This window comes from Arachis stenosperma, chromosome 9 (assembly GCF_014773155.1).
Source record: "Arachis stenosperma cultivar V10309 chromosome 9, arast.V10309.gnm1.PFL2, whole genome shotgun sequence".
Taxonomy (NCBI): domain Eukaryota; kingdom Viridiplantae; phylum Streptophyta; class Magnoliopsida; order Fabales; family Fabaceae; genus Arachis; species Arachis stenosperma.
Genome location: NC_080385.1, coordinates 150,194,402 through 150,218,325, shown reverse-complemented (window position 1 = coordinate 150,218,325; position 23,924 = coordinate 150,194,402). Strand labels below are relative to the sequence as shown.

General features: G+C 35.2%; 2 protein-coding genes across 3 annotated transcripts; one reads left to right on the top strand and one right to left on the bottom strand.

The window, feature by feature from the left end:
* Positions 1-4,018: 4,018 nt before the first annotated feature.
* On the top strand, positions 4,019-6,851 carry LOC130951914 (uncharacterized). Its single transcript, XM_057880661.1, has 2 exons — positions 4,019-4,546; positions 6,505-6,851. Exons 1-2 carry the CDS (start codon positions 4,202-4,204, stop codon positions 6,652-6,654), a joined length of 495 nt encoding a protein of 164 aa, XP_057736644.1. The 5' UTR covers positions 4,019-4,201; the 3' UTR covers positions 6,655-6,851.
* Positions 6,852-9,020: 2,169 nt separating this feature from the next.
* LOC130948675 (phosphatidylinositol-3-phosphatase myotubularin-1-like) lies at positions 9,021-23,219 on the bottom strand. 2 transcript variants are annotated; one of them, XM_057877513.1, is made up of 19 exons: positions 22,899-23,219; positions 22,742-22,810; positions 20,720-20,794; positions 20,420-20,491; positions 19,822-19,891; positions 19,487-19,536; positions 18,703-18,989; positions 18,514-18,587; positions 18,318-18,381; positions 17,556-17,615; positions 13,656-13,755; positions 13,429-13,542; positions 12,878-13,047; positions 12,679-12,763; positions 12,319-12,525; positions 11,772-11,831; positions 11,604-11,668; positions 10,403-10,682; positions 9,022-10,155 (listed from the first exon to the last, which is right to left on the bottom strand). In XM_057877513.1, exons 1-19 carry the CDS (start codon positions 23,010-23,012, stop codon positions 9,634-9,636), a joined length of 2,538 nt encoding a protein of 845 aa, XP_057733496.1. In that variant the 5' UTR covers positions 23,013-23,219; the 3' UTR covers positions 9,022-9,633. The 2 variants fall into 2 exon arrangements, with proteins under 2 accessions (XP_057733497.1, XP_057733496.1); XM_057877514.1 differs by lacking the exons at positions 22,742-22,810; positions 22,899-23,219 and having other exon boundaries at positions 9,021-10,155; positions 19,829-19,891; positions 20,720-20,751.
* Positions 23,220-23,924: the final 705 nt, after the last annotated feature.

Genomic DNA, 23,924 nt, shown 5'->3' with positions numbered 1-23,924 from the left:
TTTTAATAGTATTAAGAATTTTCATTAAAAAAAAATACAAGGTCAAGAAACTTTTGTCAAACATATAATAAATAATTTAGGAACCCAAAAGGATTTATATTTTTCACATCTCATATTTATAAAAAATAAATAAAATAATTAGGCATATTCGGTAATCCCAACGGCTGCTAGCTGTATTAAGTCAGGTCAAAATCTTTGAAATCAAGGGATATATATCATGCTCAATTGCTGACAACGCTAGCAACCAATTTATTACTGTTTAGTCATACCAATATATTTAAAAAAATATTCTACATCCAAGGTAATTTATTCAATTAAATCTAACCAAGTGATATAAATATTTTTTAAATTTGTGCATCCTTCTTTTTTTCTTTTTCTTCTTTTCATCTGAATTTCTTCAGTTTTTTCTTTTTCCTATTCCTCCATTATCATCAAATAAAATAAAAAATTATAAAAAAATAAAATAAAAAGAAAATTTAAAAAAAATAACAGCAAAAAATTAAAAAAAAAAGATAAAGAAGTTTGAATTATAAAAAATTTATCAAAAAAATAACAATAACATATAGATATTTTAATTTTGATATTAAAATTTCAATGTCACTTTAAACAAATTTCGATATTATTTTTATTTCTAGCAATAATTCAATCCAACAAGTATGAATTTACATTCATTCAATAAATAAGATTGCAATACATGTTCATTCAAGTCTAATATTAAAAGTAATACTCCTAAAAAAATGTAAGAGCAAAGAAAAATAAAGAAAGAAAGAAAAAGAAAGAAAGAAAGAAGAATAAGAAGAAAAAAATAATAAGAATAAAAAGATAAAGAAAAAAAGATAAAAATAAAAAAGAAGCAACAGCAAAAGATAAGAAAGAGAAAGAGAAAGAATTTTTAATTATACAAACTTTATTAAAAAAATAACACCGAAATCAAAAAAATGTAAGAGTAAAAGAAAAGAAAGAAATAAAGAAGAATAAGAAGCAAACAAAATGCAACATTAAAAAAGAGATTTATGTGTTTTATAATAAAATTTCAATGTTAAAAATTATGAAATTTCGATGCTATTTTTTTATGGCAAAAATTCAATCCAATAAGTGTAACTCAAAATTTCTATGTCACAGTAAAAAAAATTCGGTATTATTTTCTAAAAAATTTTGTATAACTCAAAACTCTTTCTTTCCTTTTTCGTTAATATCATTATCTTTTTTTTTGTTTTACCCTCGTAATAAAAATAAAAACAAAAAAAAAAGAAAACATACATAATACTACAAAAAATTACCAAAAAAAGAAGAAAAAAGAAAAAAATACAATAATAACAACACAATAAAAGAACAACCATGATAGAGAAATATATAAAGAAAAAGCAACATAAAAGAAAAAAAGAAAAATGCGAAAAAAAGAGGAGAAGAAAAACAAAAAAAGAAGAAGAAGCGCGGAATATGAAAAGGTAGCGTGTATACATGGGCTAATAATGAAATTGATTTTTTGTTGAATTTAAACCAATTTAATTAGATATGGCTGTTAAAAAAAAACCTAAATGTATAATATCTATGGTTCTGAAAATCGAACTGGACCGACCGGTTCAACCGGATTAACCGAAAATCGGTCACCTAGTTGGTCCGGATAAGGTCAGAAATCGCCTAGTAAAAAATCGGTGAGAAAATCTGTCGAACCGGAAGTTAACCGATAAACCGGGAGAACCGTCCGATTTTTTAGCGGTTTTTGGTTTGAAACTTAAAGTGCTAAACGACGTCGTTTTGAAGGTTAAAAAAAAAGAAAGGCTAAACGCAACAAAGCTCTAATCTCAGTCTCACTCTCACACTCTCACCCAGAACTCCAGAAGGCAGAAGAGAAATCACCCACGGGCCACGATTGAGCAGCCCTTCTTCGCAGTCGCATAGCCATCACCATCGCCACCGCATCCCACCGTCATCGCCATAGCATCCCACAGCCACAGCAGCGACGGCGTTGACCACTGCAACCACCACGGCGTCCTGTTTCCTCGCCGAGCGCGCCTCCTATTTCATCGTCGCCGAGCTCCTCTCCTCGTTGGTCGTCGCCGAGCTCGCCTCTTCCTTCGTCATCGTCGAGCTCGCCTCCTCCTTCGTCGCCGACTCGCCGTTACTCGCCGTCGGTAATACTCTATTCTTATTCGTTTGCGCCTTCCACCTCGCCTCTTGTTTCTTCGTCGCCTCCTCCTCCTGTTATTTGTTCATGATTTGTTATTTGGATTCATGATTTCCTCTTTTCTGCCTTCTGATTTCATGTGCTTGATTTTCTAATTTATTTGTTTGCGATTTTGATTTGCTTGTTTGCTACCTCATGATTTTGAAGAATTATTTATTTGTTCATGGTTTTTTATTTTCTAATTTATGTGTTTGCGATTTTGATTTGCTTCTCCCCCCCCCCCCTCAGCTCTCGTCACTGTCACAGAGAGAAGTTGAATCTCTCTGCCCTGCATCGTTCCGCCGCTCGCACCGTTCTCTACACCGCCGCGAGCTCAGCCGGCCACCACCAACTCTGGGAGGCACTACTTCTGCTCTTCTTCCCCTTTCCATTTCCTAGTTTGTCTCTGCTACATTCCAGGTCCCCTACCTCATCCCTACTTCCTGCTCTGTTTCTTTACTTTCTTTTATTAATTCTGTTGTTAATTTTAGTTAGATTGCTGATTAATTCTGTTTGTTAGGATAGATAGATATATATGCTGTTAGGTAGCTAGGTTGTGGTTAGAGGATTCTAGGCCTGATAATTGCTCCGTTCTTGATTATTCAACATGGCTTAATACTGCTTGTTTGCTGAATGATGTTGGTGTGATCATTGCTGTGCTGTTTTTGTTTCATGTGACCTGATTCTACCTGCTGCCCTGCTGAACTGTACTTGTGAAATTAAGTTTGATGTTGCATCTGTACGTGCAATCCATGCTTTTCTCATGTTAATTGCAATTTTTGGATTCATGTGCTTATATTTTGCTACTACTTGCTACCCAAATTTCTAGAAATTGCTCTGTTTTTAAACTTGCTACTTAAGAGTTGAACGTGGCACTTTTCAAATTTTTAGTATCACTATATTTCTCTTCCTTAAAGATCTATGAAGTTGTTTAGTTATAAACTTTGATGTTTGAAGTTGTTTGTGAACCTCTAATATTAAGTTATGGATAATTTATTATGTGAAATTTTAAATTTTATTAAGTTAAAAATTATTGAATTTATATATTTAAAATTATTTTTAGGTTTTTTAATAATTATATTTAATATTTAATTAAATCGATTGAACTCCGGTTAAATTCCGATCGAACCAGTAAACCATTGAACTGGTGATCTCACCAGTTTATTGATCAGTCCGGTTCTCGTAACCTTGATAATATCATTGATATATTTTATCTAATATTAATTTGGTTCATATTTTTCCATTTTAACTTTTGAGAGTTGAGACCATTCCCTAAAGCTGATAACAACTAATTAACCTCCCAAGTTACTCCTTTCATATATACAAAAGGGAAAAAAATCAACAATTAAGTCCTAAATAAATTGTAGTGATGTTGGTTCAAGTCAATCATGGAAAAGAATACATGTATAAAAAGAGTAAATTATTACTTCTAACAATAAATTTTATGGGCTAAAAATTTTTAAACATTAATTTTATTCCTGTGTAGATTTAAATTATTATGAGTATAAATAATAATTTCTCATCTTTGATAAATATAAAAGTAATTTTATTTATTTATAAATAAATTTATTAATATTTTGAATTTTTATAAATAAAATATTAAAATAATAAATTACACTATACAGAATAAATAGCAAGGTACCGAAATTGGTACAAATAAAATCTATTTGCTTTTTCTTTTATGAAATTATTTGATATCACACTTATTTCAAAAAACGAATTAAAAAAAATACATAATACGTATACTATAGGAACTCATCAACTAAAGTAAAAGACAAAAAAGTTTTTTTCTCACTCCTTGTGTTGATAGTGTCCCAATCCTAATCCTATAACCTTCGAGAGAGAGAGAGAGAGAGAGAGAGAGGGTTTAGTAAACTTGGCAAGTAAAGGAAACCCCTACTTCCCATATATATACACTGAAACTCAAAGAAAGAAAGAAGTAGGAGCAACAACCAAGCAACACATCAAATTATTAAATACATTTTGTTTTTTAATTTCTGCAGTGGAATCTCCGTCGTTTGAAAAGTTTGAACAATGACCAAAACGACCACCGAAATTGTCGTCGCTCAAGACAACACACAACAACCGCCGCAACAACCACCACCACAGCTACCACACTTTCCCAACCTCTTCGCTTTCTTACCCAAGTTCAACCTTCAACTTCCCTTCCTCAACCTACCACCGCCGAAGCCAAAGAACGCGGACACTCCTAACGCCGACGCCGCTGGCGATGGAGCCAAGGATGAGAACAAGGCTTCCAGCAACACCAAGCCAGGGTTCGTACGGTTCCCGAAATCGGAGGTGGTTGCTCTTCCACACCTTGAGGCTGAGGTTGAAGAATCTACCGTCAAGACTTCCAATCCTTTTCTCCTCTGGCAGGTAATTTCATTATTTTTTTCTCTCTCGTTTTTCTTTTTCAATTATTTTAAATTAATTCAATTTCTGTGCGTTTTGTTTTAATGAATAAGCAACTTGGAATTGCTTCTCCTTCTGTGACTTGAATCTAGCACGCTAAAGGTTATTATTATTATTATTATTATTATTATTATTGTTATTATTATTTAAAGAAAAAAAAATCAATGCTTTGTATTGCTATCGCGATTTTTTTTTTTGTTTTTGATGAGGGAGTTGGTGAAGATATGGACTGTCACTGTTTGACAATGATTACATTATGTTTTGGATGATGAATATATTCGCTCTACATAACACAACTATGATTATTTTGATGGTTTAAAAGGTTTATTTGGGGCTTTCATATGCGCCCTACATGTGTTTATTGCTAAATATTTTTCATCATTTTTTTTTTCTTTAAAACCAAAAAATGTTTTGGTCTATTCTGCTGTGTTGTGTCACATAACATAAGCTTTGAAGAATGATTCATGAATCTTTCCGAATTTTTTTCATCAGCTTTATGATTCATAAACCACGCACACATAATACAACATCCATGAGCTTATAAAACTGAAACAAAAACTAGTAGTGGGATTGGGGATATTCTCTAAGTTACTTTTGCAGCTTCAATTGATGGGGGTAGTATTATATATGAGTTGGTTAAGATTCATAGTGTCTTATTTGCAAGATCCAGAGAATTTTAATGCCTTTGGGTTAGTAATAACTAGTAAATTATGTTTAGGAAGTAGTACTGACTATTCAATAATTATAATTTGAATTCCCCATGTTGTGTAATGTGAAAGGTCTTAGTTTGTATTACGAAAGCTTAGATCTAACTATGAATGACCACCCTTTTGGTCTTTCTCTAATCCTTAATAGTTAATAGGAAGTCAGAATTGTTAAGAGTACCTACTTTTCCTGGTTATTATCCCAATAGACCTCAGCCTAAACCCACCCCACCCCCCCCCCCCGGAAAAAAAAAAAAAAAAACACAACCTTTTCAATCCCTTGGTATTTTGTCCGAGGATTTATGAAAACTGGAAAGTGCTACCTCTTTACTGTGCTGCAGCAGTGGCAGCTGAGCGTTTGTCTGCTCTGTCTGTGTAGTTTTTGTTCTCCTTGGTGGTCCATACTCTTGCAAAAATTTCTGTCCTAGAATGCTCACCTGCTGCCACACATGTATCTCTGTCAAGAACAATGACATGAGGTGTATTATCAACAAATTAGGAGATAATGGCAAAGATTGGTATCGGATCACTTTGAAAAGATCCAGCTTGTGTCACATGAGAGGGGTTTCAATTAGATTAATTAAATTAAGAGGGGGTTATAATTCAATTAATCAGATATGATTCATGCTATTGGAATCTATTTTCATTCCTAGCATGGTTGCCTACAACTGCATATCTGCCTTTACAATTGTGTACATGCCGATGTTAAGAACAAGGCTAGCAGGCAGGCTATGAGTAGTTAAGGGAAGGGGAAGAGTCTATTTATGGGAAAATGGGAAGAGGTTGATGACATTAAAATATTTCACTTTGATTTTTCATTTTTTCCCCCTCTCCACTGTGGTAGGTGAATCAGTTTTATTAAGTGGACAGCTTGATGATATTAATAGAGTCTGAATGGAAAATCTATACAAACCATCACGGTGTTTCTTCTTTTTTGTCCTCTGTAATTGGAATCAATCAAGCAAGTGGGCATCCTTTTCCCTGATTGCAATGTATCTTCCCTGTATAGTTCTCTGCTGTATTTGTTCTTACTGTTTTCATATGCTTTCCTTGTACTTCCTCCTTCCTTTCATAAGGTTGAATATTCATTTAAGCATTAATATGCCTTTTGGGGTTTGAGTAACGAGCTTATATTCAAATTTATTCTGATGTTCTCTTAATATGTTGCTCACCTCTTCCATGGGCATTTTCTCCTGAGAATGCTTTATTTGATTACAGGTTTATGCATTAGGAGCATTATTCATTTCAAGTTGGGTTTGGGCAAGGTGGAATGAGAGGAAGGCGCAGGGTAAGTCTCCCAATGATGGGAGGGCTGAAGGAAGCCATTCCGATGATAGTCGTCGTTCTTCCGACAACAGCAATAATTAAACCTTCCAGTAGATCGATCGACTGTTGATCTTTTCAGACAACGAATAGAAAATTACATTAGCGATATGTAACACTGCAACAGAAATGCTTTTACAGTATCATATGAATGGAAAGATTGTTTCATTTTAATAGGCACATGTTATAACAGATGAAGTGGTGATGTTTATCAAAGTTCGTATATGATTTACCTCCTTTTATCTCATCGATTCTGGCCTTTTTTAAGATCACAGTTCAAATACCAGATGGCAGAAGCTATTACTGGTTATACGTTTTGCTGATTGACAGCTAAATGATTATCCTAAGAATTTCTGACCAAATAAGAACCCCCCAAAATTTTTATTCAGAGGGAGTAAAAGGGAGAATTAGGTCGTTTGAGGATTTTGATTTTAGACTAATTAGTCTTTAAAGAAAAAAAGAGTATTAATTAGATTCTTTATGATAGTGAGTAGCTCATGTGTTTCAGTTATTTATAGTGATACTATTTTAAACAGTGAAAAATTAATTATCTTCTGAGTTTTTTTATGACTTTTGTTAACTACTTTTTATTTATCATGAATTAAAAAAAAAATTTCGCTTTAAAAATTGTTATTTTTGTGATGTTCTTTTGTAAGTAGATATATTACTGTAATTAACTGTGTATATAACATTAAATTTTACACAATAAATTAACAAAAAAATATAACATATTCATTATTTATTATTGTGGTTTGTGAAAGATTTAATTAATATTTTTTTATTAAAAAATTAATTAATTAGTCTAAAATTAAAATTTACAAAAACCTAATTATTATTTGAGTCCTGCTGGAACAATCTTATGTCATGAAACCACTCATTTTAAAAAACCACTCATTTCAAAAATTTAAGCTGATTTTAACAAAAATTGGATACCATATCATGATACACTCATTCCAAAAGTTAAGATGATGAAAAAAGATAACACTAATAATTATATCTCTAATATTGAATCGGACATCCGTCAATCTTCATTCTCTATTATACACATTGTATTTTTCATTATATACATTGTACAAATATTCTAATAGCTCATGGACTTTCTCTTATTATTTTACTCCTTTTATTCTTTGAATAATTGCCTCTGCACGTTTCTCTCTCTTCAAAACGGAAATTGTTAACAATCCCGTCAATAAAGTGACGTCATCCATCTCTCTCCCTCTTCCGTTTGTCCCCCAATATTAACCAACGAACTCTGCTAGACAATGAAAAATCTGAACGTAAACAACGGGCTGATTATTTGACCCATCAAAGATTAAAAAAAAAAAATCACCCAAATCAAATAACAAACAATCCTTTTACCTTACCTTTTCAAAATTTAACCATCTGCCGCTATTGCCTCTCCTGCTAACTCTATCAGCTCTCATTTTTCCCCAACCAGCCCCCCACTGGCGTTGCTCTCTCCTCACCGGTATCATCATCGGCCGCTGGCTTCTCAGCGTCGTCACTGCTTCTGTAGCCAGCCGCCGCACAGGCGTCGCTCTCTCCTCAGCCGGACATCATCGTTGTCGCCGAGCTCGTGGGCGTATCGCTGCTTCGCCAACCATCCCCCCACCGGCGTCGCTCTCTCCCTCACCATACACCAAGCTCGTCGCCGAGCTTCTTACTGCGGTCGCTGGTTCGCCAAATACCCCCCAACGGCGTCGCTCTCCCCCTCGTCGGTGCTAGGGGTTTAATTGATAAATAGATGTTCATGCAATGGGTTTGGTTAAGTTAACTGCTTGTTCTGCTTCTGTACACCATTGTATAAATTTGAATTATTGGACTGACTTGGAAAAAAAAAGTGGGGTTGTTGCTGATTTGCTTGGTTTTTGTATTTTTCATTTTTGGTTTAGTTAGTCCAGAAATTTAAGTGCTCTGTGAAGCAATGGCGATGAGCGGGGCTGGTGGTTGAAGGAGCCAGACGACGACAAGAGCTCGGAGATGACGATGGTGTCCGATGAGGGAGAGATCGACATCGGTGAGGGGGGTTGATCGGGTGCACAACGGCAGCGCTGAAAGAGGTTGCAGGAGAAGCTGGTGTGGCAGGGAGGGGACTGGTGGGGTGAACAACAGCGACGCTGAAAGGGGTTGGGGGAGAAGTTGGTGCGGCTGGAGGGGGGAACGATTGTGTTCTTCTGCGTCTCACCGGCTGTCTTTGGCGCCGACAGTGAGTAATGGTCATCGACGTGAGAGGGACTGGCACGAAAGTCATAGCCATGGTTATGGTAGAATTAAGAGTAAACGTCTGTAGTATAAATGTGTTTAGGTGCTATTCTTAATTTTTTAAATTTTAAAATCTGTTAATAACTATTTAATTATTTAGACATCTGAATTTTAATTTTAATTTTACCTTCCTTTTTTAACCCGTTGTTTATGTTGCATTGTTCACCTATACTTTCTCATGAACTAATTGGCCAATGAAATCGTTACTCAACATTAAAGTGAACATCACACACTGAAGTTGTTAATGGGATAAACTTGACTCAGCAGTGCAAAAGACATGTAAAGATCAATCGATCTACTTCATAAAATATATGGCAACATCTTATTCTTGCTATACATCGATCTCTCAAGAAATGCTAAACTAGGAAAAACTTGAATCATCTGTACAAAACTGAGTTTATTAAACTATAAAATGTGATCAGTGGCTATATCTGCCACTGAATCTACAATTATACATATGCATATGCATATAATATAATATAATGAGGACCACCATGATGCACATCAATCCAACATACCTACCATTGTTGAAGCTTAGTGAATGCCAGCACCAAGATGGTCTTCACCCAACTCTTCAGAGGCTGTACAGTTACCGGAACCCAATAAAAATGACCGGGTCCACATTTCTTTCTCCCCAAGGAGTATTTAAAATTCAAGAACTATCAACTATTCTCATTGTAGAATGAAACCAAAATTGGTTGATGTGGCTGCCTACTATTGGAGTTTTCTAGTATAGGAATTAGAAAGTGAGAACTAGTATTTTCACTCGGGCTTGAAATAACTATCGTCAATGGAGAGTTTGTCAAATGCATCAAAATTTGCCCTAAGACCAACGAACTGGCTGCTTAGTTGAGCACAACGACCATTGGGCCATCTGCAGCCTCCATCTGCAGAGCGAAACGGGCATAGATTCTCACATACACGACCGATAGGGCTGTTCTCATCATTGTCGTCATCATCGGCTGTAACTGTTACTGCAACAGCCAGATCCTTTTCGTCATCAAGCGTGATACCATCTGATCCTTTCTTGGAGCAATATAAGAAGTTTTGTACTGTTCCCAATGGATTACTTTCAATGTCCACAATGCAATCTCCAGTATTGGAGAAGTGAACCTTGCACCCAATTGACTGAATTGCACGCTTTATAGACATGTTTTCTTTGTTTGCCCTGTTGGCCATATTCATAGCTGAGCTGTTTTGCTGTTTCAAATTTTGTAATTCTGCGTTCAGTGATTCCATGGCATTTGAAATTTCTTTTGATTTACGTTCTGCCACTTCTTTGGCCTGTTAACATAGCAGAATAAAAGGATCACCCGGCATGTCAAAATTCCAGTTCAATGCATTTGGGACCGTGAAAAGAAACAGATAATCATTCATATAGTTAATAAGTGACCAGTCAGACAGAAAAGTAGAATGAGGAAACCACCGAAAGTAAGGACCTACTAACATGTATATACTAGCTATGAAAAACAGGGATGACATAGCTTTCAAATCTGACAGCAATAATAAGAAAATGGGGGGAAATCACTACCTTCTGCAACTCGGTGTATTTCGTGATTATCTTCCTACATTTTGCTTCAATCTCCCCAGCTTGTGCTTCTTCAGGGCAGGCCCAACGAAGGTGGAATTGGGGCCATAATGTTGGGGCTAATGCTGCTGCTGGGGGCAGAAGAGGACCATTGTGCTTCAGTGGGTCATAGAAAGGATTATAATGTACATGGGAACCTCCTTCTAAAGCACGCAAATCAGCCAAGTATACCCACATACATCCACAAGTTTCAGAAATATTGCATTGTAGCCTCTCCTTCTCACTGAACAAAAACATGAAATCAGAACAAAATAGAATATCCACAGTAACAACAGTACCACAATTGCAATGCCCAGATGTCTATTTCACACTTAAATCTGACACTAATACATTTACAACAGATTTGGTCCTTTGCCAAGTCTTTAAACATGTACATAGAATGTTGCTTACACCGACTTCTAGAGTAAGGACAGGTATTACCAGTTTAGGATAGTTAAGGCATAAACTAATTATGTGCTTCTACTCAATAGCTTAATAGACATAATTCATGAGAAGAATTAAGTACCCCTGTGGTATAGATATATATCTAAGAATGAAAACATAAGTATTATAAAAATCATAAAAGGCAAAGGAAGATAGATATTATTTGGAGGACACGACCTGAAGATCCAACCATTAAGGAGTGAAACATATTAATAATGGCAACAGAAAATGTTGGCAAGCATCCCATCAAATCCTGGATATATTGAGTATTTTGCATTTAACAAGTCATATATTGATGTAATATATAGGAGAATGTTATTTGATTTGCATATTCATTGGAATACTTTTAGACCATATTGGCAGGAAACACTACTTATAGCAAGTTAGCAACCACATTTATAGTAGTATAATATTACCTTTTTCATGGGGAAATAAAAAAATTTGTAGTGACAAATTACAAGACATAACTATGCCCAACTGCCTCACAATATCAGCTCAATTTATATATACTGCTATATTATTAGCATTCTTAAATCCGGGATTATGTCTACAAATGCAGCCCAACCAACAGCCACTTCAGCACCAAATTCAACTAATATTTTACTATGGATGAGTGCTTCACAATCAATGTTCAAAAGGAAACCAGCATATCAAGAAATGCATGCAAAACAATAACCATATCTTTCCATGGTAAACCAAGTTGCTAAATAAAGGAAAATACCTATTACATAAGAAATTTCCAAAACGACATGAAAGCATGCTGTCTAAGAAGTCCACTAGAAAAGCCTGAATCATCAGACAGTACATGTTAGCAGAAGGAATAATAATAAAATAGAGAATCAGATAAGGATAAATCCTAGCAATAGTAGCCATGGAGAAGGATCCATACCGCAGAAAACTCAAAAGCAAAGGGATACATCCGCAACAATTGAGAAACACAATCAACCCACTGGAAACATATAAAGCAAGAAAGTGAGCTCAAGATGAACACATAAATTGGAACTGTTATGCAATGTGTAAAATCAAACCATCCAATTATTCCCTAAATGTATAGAGAGAAGAGCTAAAATAAAGGAATGGCCATCTCAACAGTCATGCCCACTTGCAGGAACATATTCCCCATGTTTATTCTTCTTGCCTACTTGTTATCAGTAAAATGAGATTGACTAAGAAGTGATAGGTTAGATCAATCTCATCACATCAGCCAATGTCAAGTCATTAAGCTTAAGATACATGCAAAAAATATTCATGGCCTTGCATCAGCAATATATAGCTTTCTGGAAGAGATTAGCTTGAGGCTTCAACTTAGAGGAGAAAAATAGGAAAGTAATATGTTATCAAATTGTGTCATGAATCTTTCAATTTGAAGGTCAAACTTCCATGAAAGTATTGCATTTTAGCTAAATGATATAGAAGAAGATATTCAAGGAAAAAACCTGCAAAAAGATGGGAGAGTAGTTGTTAGAAGTTTGTGCATGAGAAGACGACGGAGATGTAAATGCTCCTGATGGCTGCCGTCCAGGTGATGCTGCAAAATTGCTAGACGAAGGCTGCCTAGTTAACTCACTTCCAGAGAAAGCTGGCAATCCCACACGATCACAAAATGGATGACCAAATGCTAACCAATCTTTTTCAACAAGTGCCTGCATAAGGAAGACAACTTAGAAGCACAATTAAAACATTTATTGATTTATTTTCAACATATGAACACACAAGAACAGAGCTAACTAAATGGCAAGTGTTCAATATATTTATTTTTTGGTACAAGAGTAGAATGAGTAATGCTAGCTTGTTACCTGAAACCCATTGAATGTCCGATAATATGGATCAAGCAACAAATTAGCAAGTGCAACCAACTGACTTGTTCTATCCCAACCATCGCTGCACAAAAAAGAGTCAGCTTCACGATATCAAACAATCTTTTTTGCTTTGGGTGACAAATCCATATTCAGATCTCATAATTCTGAGTAGCAAGAAAATACACCAGCATGGCACCTGCAATGCACAAGAACAGAAGCCTTTTCCATAGCAATACGAGCAGCAATCCAAGCTGAACCAGCCAAAACATTTTGAACATGCAGTAACCATCCACTGTCCCCAAGGGTTGACACTGAAGCAGACATGCTACTTAAGTTGCCTCCACCCCACGTTGACCCACCATGTCTCTAAATAGAAACCATAGGAACAGTCTTAATACAACTCATGTAAAGGTAGAAAACAGACTATATTAATTGAACCCATAAAAAGATGCACTAAATGTCATTCATCCGAAATTCTAGCCAAACTAAATCATCTTAATGTGTTGTGATTTTTGGGATGAAGTTTTGGGCAAGAAGTAACAAATGGGCATTAGAGGGAATAAAAGCACTATTTCTATTAAAATAAACTAATTAGTACTCTTGTGCATATACCATGGTCCACAGTCAACAATTTACTATAACTATAAAGGTGAGAAGTACAACATGAATCTAGTAACTAAAGCTCAAAAGCAAGTGATTCAAATAGTCAAATGACAAATAACTATATCTTAAAATTCATAGACTGACCAAAAATGATGACATTCCATCTGATGAGGCTCTTCCATGAGTGTCCAAATATTCTCTGAGCCGAGCAAAGCTGTCTCTCATCGCATGGATGTTGTCTATCCCAAAAAAGACTATCTGAAAATATAAATAAGAATGTAGATGCTTAGCAGTTCATATCAAATTTACATTTGCAAAAAATTTAAAAAAAAAAAATCATCATAGACAGTTCAAGCCCAAGCAAGACACACCTCTGACTGAAAATAGTTTGATGATGATTCTGAGCCACCACCCATGGCTCCATTAGCTAATGCATTTTTCCTAGGCCTTGCATCAGCAATATATAGCTTTCTGGAAGAGAAATAAAATCAATCTCAATATTAAAATACAATAGCTGATGGAGGACAAGACTCATTACTTCTCAAGTAATATATTATTTTTCCCTCTTGTCTAGTTACTCCAATATTTCTGCTGAGTAAACAATGAATATAATATGGTATCAGCGCCTATCCGAGCTAATGTTATTGGGCCACCCACCTGCAAATGTTTACGCTCATTCCTGCCTTCCTGGACATGAAGGGGGTGTATTACAAGTCTTACATCTCTCAAGAATAAGATCTCTAGATAGTTTATAAGTGTGAGGCATCTCTCATCCCATGAGCTAGCCTTTGGGTTGAGATAAACCACTTAATCTCAATTATTATATGGTATCAGAGTCAGGATATCCTCCTTGAGCTTTCTAAAACTCTTCTGTTATAATTGGCTCTTTGTTGAAAGTAATTTTTCAGTTCTTGGTTGAAACTAATATGACTACAGTATTCTCCTTTTTCCAAACCCACAAACACTTGTTTGAGTTGTTTACTTCTGCTCCTATGTTGTTCCACTACCATCCATGGGTTTTGTTATTACTTCAGTTTCCTATTTTCCCAAACCAAGAAACACTTGTTTGAGTTGTTTCTCCTACTTCTGCAGCCATGCATAACCAGTAGCACAATCTGCTCTTCTTTTTTTTTTTTTAATTTAAAGGATGTTCTTGATTGTAAAGTTCTAGCCAACTGTGTGTCTTTCCGGTTACCAAAACGTCCTCTGCTGTGTTGTTATCTTTCTAGCAGCCATATAAACCTTCCGACCGCCTTCAAAACTGTTCCAACACTGCCGCCGCCATCCAATGCGACCAATGACTACACTGTTGGACTCATCTTCAACAGCACCGCTCAGCCCCGTCGGAGGCTTCACACGCCTCCACACACTGTTTCCTCCTTCAGACAACCAGTCACAGTAGGTGTTTTCACAGGCACAAGTTGGCATTTTGGCTGTCATTGTCCACCACTGATCACACTGCTGGGTTCACCTCAGTGTCCTCTTTTTGGATCTGGTTTTGTTTTCTCCATCCGGCCACCTTTCATTTCCATTTATGCCCTTTGCCCTGTGGTCTTTTCAGCTGACATGATTTTCTGCTTATATTTGGCTGATTGTTCAATGCCATTGCCGCATTGAGGGGGAGTAAGTCACCTACCTTCTAAGCATTTCAACATCTCCAGGCTGGCCCCTATGTTGCATTTGGCCTTAATTATCCTCATGGCATAAAGTGATGATTATAGAGTTGTCTTACATTCTTACATTCTAACCTCCCATCGTGAGTTAAACCAAGAGTTTTCACTTAATCCATTTATAGTGGTAGAAAGATTACTACTTACATATATGCTAGGATTGCTCTCATTTCACTGCTTCACATCCACACCAAAGGAAAAGATTTGGTGAGGTCCGGTATGACCCGTTTTGCAACTTCTTACCTTACTTTGGGATGCCTCAATGACAACAAAGGTCCATTAATAAGAATGTTCCTTTCTGATCAATGGACTTCTAGTAAGTTTCCAAAAACAAAAGAGGGAAAGATAATTGCAAGTGTGGTGTTGGATAAGATGTTTTGGAAAGAGGTTGTGATTTATTTGAGGGCTGCCTACCCTCTTCTTCAAGTGTTTTGTATGATAGATTCAGAAGAAAAGCCGACAATGGGGTTTATTTATGAAGAAATAAAGAGTGTAAGGGAGAAAATACGAGATGCATTTCAAAGAGTTGAGACAAGATAAATTGCTAAATCATTTTTTTAATTTCATTAATGCATGAATAATATTCTTTATTTTTTAACTAATTTATTAATTGATGCAAGATGGGATAAGCAACTGCATAGGCCATTGCATGCTATGGGCTATTATTCGAATCCTCAGATTCATTATAGCTCTAGTTTCAAAGTTGCTTATGAGCTCAAGAAGCAGTTTTATGCTTGTATGGAAAGGATTATAGGAAATCCGGATCTAATCACTAAGATGGACGTTCAACCTGAAGATTTTAAGACCCGAAAAGAGTTTTTTGGTAGCAAAGTAGCTCAGAATGCAATTTCTACTAAAAAGCCGGCTCAATGGTGGGAATCTTATGGAGATCAGCATCCAAAGCTCCAACAATTTGTAATCCGTGTCTTGAATGACATGTAGCTCATCCGGATGTGAACGCAATTGGTGCGCCTTTAAGATGGTAGTAATTAAATATAATTTGCATTTTCCTTCTATAAATTTGGTTGTTAGTTCTCCAATTTCTATGTTATTGATTGATGAATACTTCTTATATACTTTTGAAAGGTTCACACAAAAAAGAGAAACCATTTTAAGGCTAAAACCATGAATGATGTGTTTGTGATGACAAACTCAAGATTGGCAAAGAAACAACAAACTAGAAAAAATCTGGACTACGACTATAGTCTTGATGAACTGGACTCTGATGAAGAGTGGATTGTTGCTGATGAGGATGGAGAAGAAGAAGATCTAGATGTTCTAATTCTAGATCCTGATTTGAATGATGGAGCAAGTGGTAATAGAGTTGTTGGTACCTCTTAAGGATCCTTTGACAATTCCTTATCTTGATGATGAAGAGTTTGAAGAACTTCTCCAAGGACCTCCACCTCCTCCTCCTCCTATTCTTTATAATGAAGATAGTAATGTGAAAGCTTGTAAAACTCATGAAGATTTTATGATAGACAAAGAATAGGATGACTATAAGCTTAAATGTTTGTATAGACTTTACTTAATTAGTTGTTCCTTGTTAGTAGTTTAGTTATTTTATTTGCTATTTGAATTTATTTTAATGTCATATAAACATGTTAGTTGTGAATTTGTATTTTGATTTGTGAGTTGAGTTGTGAATTTGTATGAGTTGTGACTTTTGACTTGTTATGGTTTATATTAGTTATGGATAATTGGTTTATTTGAGATTTATTTCATTATTTGTGAAATTATTTTTATTATCAAATTTCTCATATTTGTCAATTTTACAAGCCACGTTTATGTTCCATCTTACGATTTAACGAAATACGATTTTGAATTAGCTTTCTGAGTCGAGGTAAAGACTACGAATTTACTACCTTGGATGTATCCAGCACCCTGAGTTGCCTCGCTAGTCTTAAAGGGAGATCTTTCAATATTTTCAAGGCTTAAATTGTAACAAGCTTAAACCTTAGTAAGCTTTAGCTTAAGCTTGAGGGGGAGTTTTAGACATACAGAGATTATTCTTTGATATCCCATCATATCAAATAATATCTCCAATAGGTTAATTATGTTCCAAGCTTGATGCATATTATCTACATGCTCAAGCTTGGGAGTGTTGAAATATAAGAAATATTATTGTTAGGTAGTGGTTAGTAGTTTAGAGGGTGCATTAATGGAGAGTACTCGGTAGGTGCTTTATATTTATTACTCTCCCTATATATATTGGTCTTTTCTATTGTAACAAATAACAATCTATAGACAAGTAATATATTATTTTTCTCTCTCTTGTCTAGCTACTCCAATATTTCTGCTGAAACTAATATGGTATCAAAGCATATCTGATCCATTGTTGTAGGAGCACCCACTTGCAAATTTTCATGCTCCAGACAATTATTACTCGGCGTGAAGGGGGTGTATTACAAGTTCCATATCTCAAGGATACAGTCTCTAGATAGTTTATAAATTATAAATGTGAGGCATCCCCTCCCGTGCGCTAGCTTTTGTGGTTGAGTTAGACCCATTCAATCTCAATTCTATAGATACTAATAGGGGCTAAAATCAAAGCGATCTATGTCTGTAAGGAGCAAATATATAGTTAAATAAAAATCTTACCTCCGTGAGCCATCATCAAGTTTGCTGCAAAGTGCAGCCACGAGTTTTTCATCCATGTTGCTGCAAACAAATACATGTAAACTTGTCACTGTTTAGTTAATTCTTTTTTAAAAACTTATCAGAAGCACTGAATAAGAAATCCCCCCAGAAGCCTACAAGAACAACCAGAAAAACGAACAAAAGAAAACACATTAGCTCAACAAAGTTCAACTCAGCAGCATCTCACTCTGACAACAATCATAATCCCACTATAAGAACATATTGCCACAACAAAGTTCAACTCAATTTTTCAATTTGATTGCTTATGTTTGAAGTAGTCCCCAGTTATTTTGACATTGGGGCCAAATTGAAAATGAATTGAAACATAAAAGAGCAAAAATTTGAGAAAGTAAAAGTGAAAGTACAAAATTGAAAGCAATTTAAAACATAAAGGACCAAATTAAGAAAATAAAAATAGAGGACCAAACAGCAAATAAAAAAATTTGAGTAAATAGAAGGACAAAAAGTGTATTTTGCCCGTGACTTTTCATTCTTTCCTTCCTCCAAAATGAAGTAAGTCATATGGCGCATAAAATACATAGTTTAGAACTTCCAAATTCCAAAATTAGGGAAGCAACTTAATGATATATCCTATATTATCATATTTAATATCTTTGGTAACAATGTTTTAATGAGATCAATTTTAATGTTCTTGCTAGCCAGTACAGATTCCAAAATGAAACAATTTGTTCCTTCTGCATTTGATTACATAATCTACATTACCTCCTCATATTCATCATCAGACCAACTAAGGGTTGGGATGAACGTGCAAGCACTGCACCAGTACCTATAGGTTATCAGTTCCAATAAATTAGAGGGATATTCATATATTACAATAATAGAATGTAAAGGAAAGAAACAGGAATAGATATTACTGTGCCGAGTATTTAAACAAATAAAATCAAGATACCCTACATACCAAGATGACACCATGAAACTACAGGCAGCCGACCCCTTGCACGAAAGTTGGAAGCCAAGAGAACTTCATCATCACTTGCGCCGGGACAATAAGAAGTTGTCAAATGAATTGTTATGTGGATTGAACTCTATGAAATATGAATACAGAATTACTAGAGAAAATTCGAAAGTTTGTCCCTTGGTAAATTACCTAATGATCTTGGGAACAACCAAAGCAAATGGATAACTCGCACACATTTTATAGTTGGAGTTTATGCTACTTATTCTCCATAAGTCATTTGACAAGGTGAAGGACCCACTTTCAATCATATCAGTTGATGCACGAGCACCTTTGCCAAGAAGTCGAAAATACTCATCCAATAAGCGCACTTGTGGATTTGTGTTCCTAAACCTAGAAGGTCCACAAACAAAAGCATAAAGATCCCATAACGTTGCTGGTTTTGTACACCTTCGTAGTGCATCAAATATTATACGTCTCTGCAAGATGTAATGAAAGACATTAGGTCATGAACAACATAGATTAAACTGAAAGCACCCACCTAAATGTTTCCAAAAACGATCTCACCGGCTTATTCAACTTTCTATATGGTAAAATATAAATTATAATGATTAATTATGCAACAACCCCAAAAAGGAAAAGACTATTAAGTGAATTTTTGGTTTTGATTGGGTTTTAGGATTTCAAGAACTGTCTCAAAAATATTTTGAACTTACAGGAAGTTTAAACTAAAACAAACTAATTCAAGTTAAACCATTATAAGTTGCACGTGTGATTAACAAATGGAGTTCATGCGAAGAAGGTAATATGTTTCCTATCCTCTTTAAAATTCTGATGGCATTTCAGTGTTTTCAGAAGACAACACACAATTACTAGAATTCTAAATGGTGAATATCTGACATCTTCAAAGAACCATAGCCAAAAATGGGACTTGTATGTTGTGAGATAGTACCGAATACTGTAACCACAGAATTACCTGTTTTGTACGAGGTCTGAAACCAAAGACTATAATTCTCATATCTTTGCCTGCATACACAAGAAAAGATAAGTGTCTCTTTCTTCCAATAGAAGACGAAATCAAGATAAAGAGAACAGAATATAAAAAATTTGAAGCACAATGAATCCTTCTTAACAGAAAAACGGGAAAACGCAAATGACAGAGAGGGTTAACAAAAAAACAATGAAGCGATCCTACCCTGGTCCCCAGTTGGATGTTTACTTATAACCATTATCCACCTATATTGCATGGGGATTTCATCAATTGATATTTAAAGACAATATCAATAAAAAAGTGCTTATCTGATAGCATACCAATCACCTGGAGCAATCTTTGAGGTGGTGTCTTCTCGAGTTGGCGAGCATTTGATTGAGTCTTTGCAACCTACATTTAAATAGATCAGTTGCTATGAGATTCCAAATAATCAATACAAAAGACACACAACAAGAACATAAATCAGAATCAAGATGCACAAGCACACGTTTCAGAGGATAGCACACCATATTTTATGGTCCAAGTTTTTCACAAGTTAATTAATATGAAAATAGATAAAATCCATAGATTAGTATGGCTGAACAGATATGGGCACACAAACCAGTTGCACAAGTTCATAAGGTCAACATAAAATAAATCAGAACAAATAAAAATATAATATCTTTACAGATCAAACTTATTAAAATATCAAAGTCCTATTTTCATTTTTATGAATTAAGTAGTTAAGCTTCATTGTAATTATACAGTGTAATACCGGTGATGACCACAACAATTAGTATGTCAAAAATTATGTCATCTTGTATGTAAGGCAGAAAACACAGGAGGAATCAGGTCAATATAACACAATATATCCCTATTAATTAGCAAAAATATAGCACAGAAAAGACGGTAGCTTTTAGGAAGCTTGCATTAACTTACTGTCTTGTTAAACTTCTCAATGGTTGCATGTGGTATTGTTCCAAGGGCGATAACTTTTCGAGTTCCCTCACTCTGTAAAATTGAAATGAGGCAAATCAGAAAGTAAATAGTCAAAATATATATAGGCATGTAGCAGAATTGCAGAGAGACAGCTGAAGTGTGCATAAAAAATGCACACCAACTCAGGCAATAGAAATCAGGAGCCAAGTTTCTTAATCTTTTCACCAATGAGCCATCATTTTATCTCATTATAAACTAGAATTCAGGTGTACTGCAAGAAAGTTTACAGGGCAAACTTACCAGAAAAAGAAGACGAAAATTTGTTATCATCAACATGCCTGCATCATCTGTATTAACAAGAACAACACCATGTCCCTGGAAGTAAACACCATACAGGTTAATTTCATGCATCACATTCAGAAATGATAAATGCAAATTAAAACATCAGAACTATTTTTTGACACTAAACATCAAACTTTATTTTTATAGACAATAAACATCAGAAATTTTATTGACAGCAGAAGTTAACAACAGGGTTCAAATTGAGAGGAATTTTTAAGCATTCTCATCCCTAGGTAACTTTATCCATGTTATCCAGCTAGAGTTTCACATGGTAGAGGCATCAGTGCAACAACAACAACAACAAAGCCTTGTCCCACTAGGTGGGGTTGGCTACATACATCAAATGACATCATTGTGCCCTGGCACGAATCATTTCTGAACTTAACCCAAGTATGCTTAAATTTCTTTTCTTTTGACTAACTCATTTGGAGTCTCCTTAGACCACACTCTACCCCTAGCCATTGGGCTATCTCCAATTTGATCCCCCTCTAATTGCATAACTCACAATTAGGAATCTATGACCTCAGGTCATTCCTTTCACCTGCCTAGAAGGATGCATGATTTGTCATGACTTACTGCCCCTCATGGGAAATGGCTGTGTCACCTTTCAATTATAATTGTTTGGTACATTTTTGCTTCTAATTTTCAATCAAAAGCAAAATAACTATATATATTATATAGCTATTAATTTAAGAAGGGACCACAAAGTTATTCCAATTAATTATAGACTTTTGTTAGCTATTAATCAACTCATAACGGGGGAAAATGAGCTCCTTATTGGCCTAATTGCACTAATCATAGCAGCAGTGGCAAATGAAGTAAAGTAATAAAAGTAAAACACTTATTGGAGGCATCAGAGTGGACACATTATTTTCTCAAGTGCTTGGAAACCTATTCATGGGATATTTGGGTATACTATTTACAAATACTCCAGTGTCTCATATGTCACCAGACAATCTATGCAACTAATCATGCATGCAAACTATCATGTGTGGCTTGGTAAGGCTCCATATTGAAGGGATCCCCAATGAACCTTCATGAAAGTCTGGAGAGAACCTCAATTGTAAGGAAGGTCTAAAGTGTGCTCAGGCATCCCTGAAAGATGTTTCAGCAAGTAACCCATTCTCCCTTGGCCTATGATCTAGAGAGCAAGGAGAGGTAGTCCCATACAAATTTTGGAAAGGATGCAACTGTGGTACTAGCAGTAAACCCTATTTGGAACTTTGTAGCCCTATCTTCCTCGCAATAGGTGTTACATTGGTTCTTACTGTCCACCAGGTGACAAAGTGACAAGTCCGATTTGATACAGGTCAAAGAGCACATCAATGCACCTCCAAATCAATCCCATAATGAAATAATTTTTTATGCTCTTCGGTGCATGTGACACCAGGAAGCTCATCTACCAAACATCACCATACTATAAAGTGATACCAGACGTAGAATTTAACCTTGCAAATCAATATCCATACCAAGAATCCATAATATTGTGTAACGTGTAAGTAACCACATAAGGGATACACGATTTTCAGACTGTTACTCGTTATGCATGTCAAACTCAGCATGCACAAATCACATAAAACATGCATTCATACCTAGGAAGCAGTAGCAAATACGATAGAACTTCTAAGTTCTACTCCTAATCAAATTTTCAGGGAATGTAGCTATTCATCTCCTAAGGAAAAGAAAATATCAAGTTCCATATACCAAACAATTCATCCGGCCTATCCCAAATCACCTCTCATCATTCTTGGCAGTTGGCACTACACTCACATTTCAGCCTCCACACATTTTGCAGATTCACCGTCTCAAAGAGGACCAACTTATTTAAACCAGAGACACCATATTTTTTTTTTAATTAAAGGTTACCACTTACCAATATCATAACTACTCCATGAATTACCAAAACAGAAATGCAGAAATGATGAAAATCTTGCAATTCTAAAATAAATGCAAAATCAAGAAATTAAAGGGATTGCATACTTCGGCAATAACATGCTCCGCCTCAAGCAAGAAATCAAGATTCGTATGCGAGACGAATCGCGAAACCGGCTGCAAAGAAATAAAATTACAAATCACAAAATTATAAAAGAAAAAAAAATAAGAAGGGAGAAAAAGGGAGAAGAGAATGACGAAGAACCTCAATCTTAGTCCATTCGAGGGCGTCCCAGCTGCCAGTGCCTTCCATCTTGGAGGAGTCGGTGGCGTCCCTGAGGGACGTTGATCGACCGGAACGGTGTTTAGGCACGTCCATGCCGGCCGAGGGAGGCGGCGGAGGAGGTCCGATACCGGCGAGAGTGGGGAGTGTGTGGTGTGGTGTGGTGTGGTGTGTGTGACGCGAGAGGCAGAAAAAGAGAGAGAAGAAGAAAATTGGTTGTATTTGTTGAAAGGAAGGAAAGGAAGGTTACTAAATGGTAATACCAAACGTTCAAGCCGCTTGTCACTCTCTTTACCGCAACCAAACCCAATAAGCCATCACTTTTTTTTCTCCCTTCCTAAACACCCGATGGTTTCGCGACAGAATCTTCATAACTTTTTTTTTTTTCAATTTAATGTTATAAGGTAGGAATTCAAATAACTGAAAATCATTCGATAAAATTTAGTCAAATTAATTAAATTATTTAATAATTTTTAATTATTAATTTTATTCGAAGTTAATTATATCTAAATCTTTAGCGAATTAGAAAGTATGACCATTTTTTTTCTATACATTTTAAATAGAATTGAAAAATGAAACCATATGTAACAGAATATATTATATGGTAAAACACAATATTTTACAACATCAGATTGATTTGAACATGATTGAAATGATCTATTTTCAAAGGTTTTAAAGGAATTTTAAATTGCATATTTTGCTCCAACAAATGTTTTTGTCATTTTGAAAATAACTAATTTATTTTATAATAATATATTTTAAAATTTAATTATCTTATAATAAAATCTCTCAAAAATTTATAAATTTAAATATATATTAAACACTTTATTAAAACCGACAAAAGACCTAACTGACAAAAGTAATTTTTAAAGACAAATAAAAATTTACTAAAAATAATATGTCCAAAATTTGTTGGAGTCAATTTAGCTGTTTATTAAAATAGTAAAAAATTCCCAAAAATTTAAATCCTCATCAATATTTTTAAAATAACAGAATAAGAAAACATCT

What these genes read in the sequence shown, in the direction of transcription:
- LOC130948675 (XM_057877513.1), bottom strand. Translation starts at nt 23,012, where the DNA reads ATGGACGTGCCTAAACACCGTTCCGGTCGATCAACGTCCCTCAGGGAC. An exon ending in CTGATGATGAATATGAGGAG is followed by an intron (nt 17,616 to 18,317) that starts GTAATGTAGATT and finishes ATTTGTTTGCAG; the next exon opens with CAACATGGATGAAAAACTCG. An exon ending in CAAACTATTTTCAGTCAGAG is followed by an intron (nt 13,543 to 13,655) that starts GTGTGTCTTGCT and finishes TTATATTTTCAG; the next exon opens with ATAGTCTTTTTTGGGATAGA.
- LOC130951914 (XM_057880661.1), top strand. Translation starts at nt 4,202, where the DNA reads ATGACCAAAACGACCACCGAAATTGTCGTCGCTCAAGACAACACACAA. An exon ending in ATCCTTTTCTCCTCTGGCAG is followed by an intron (nt 4,547 to 6,504) that starts GTAATTTCATTA and finishes ATTTGATTACAG; the next exon opens with GTTTATGCATTAGGAGCATT.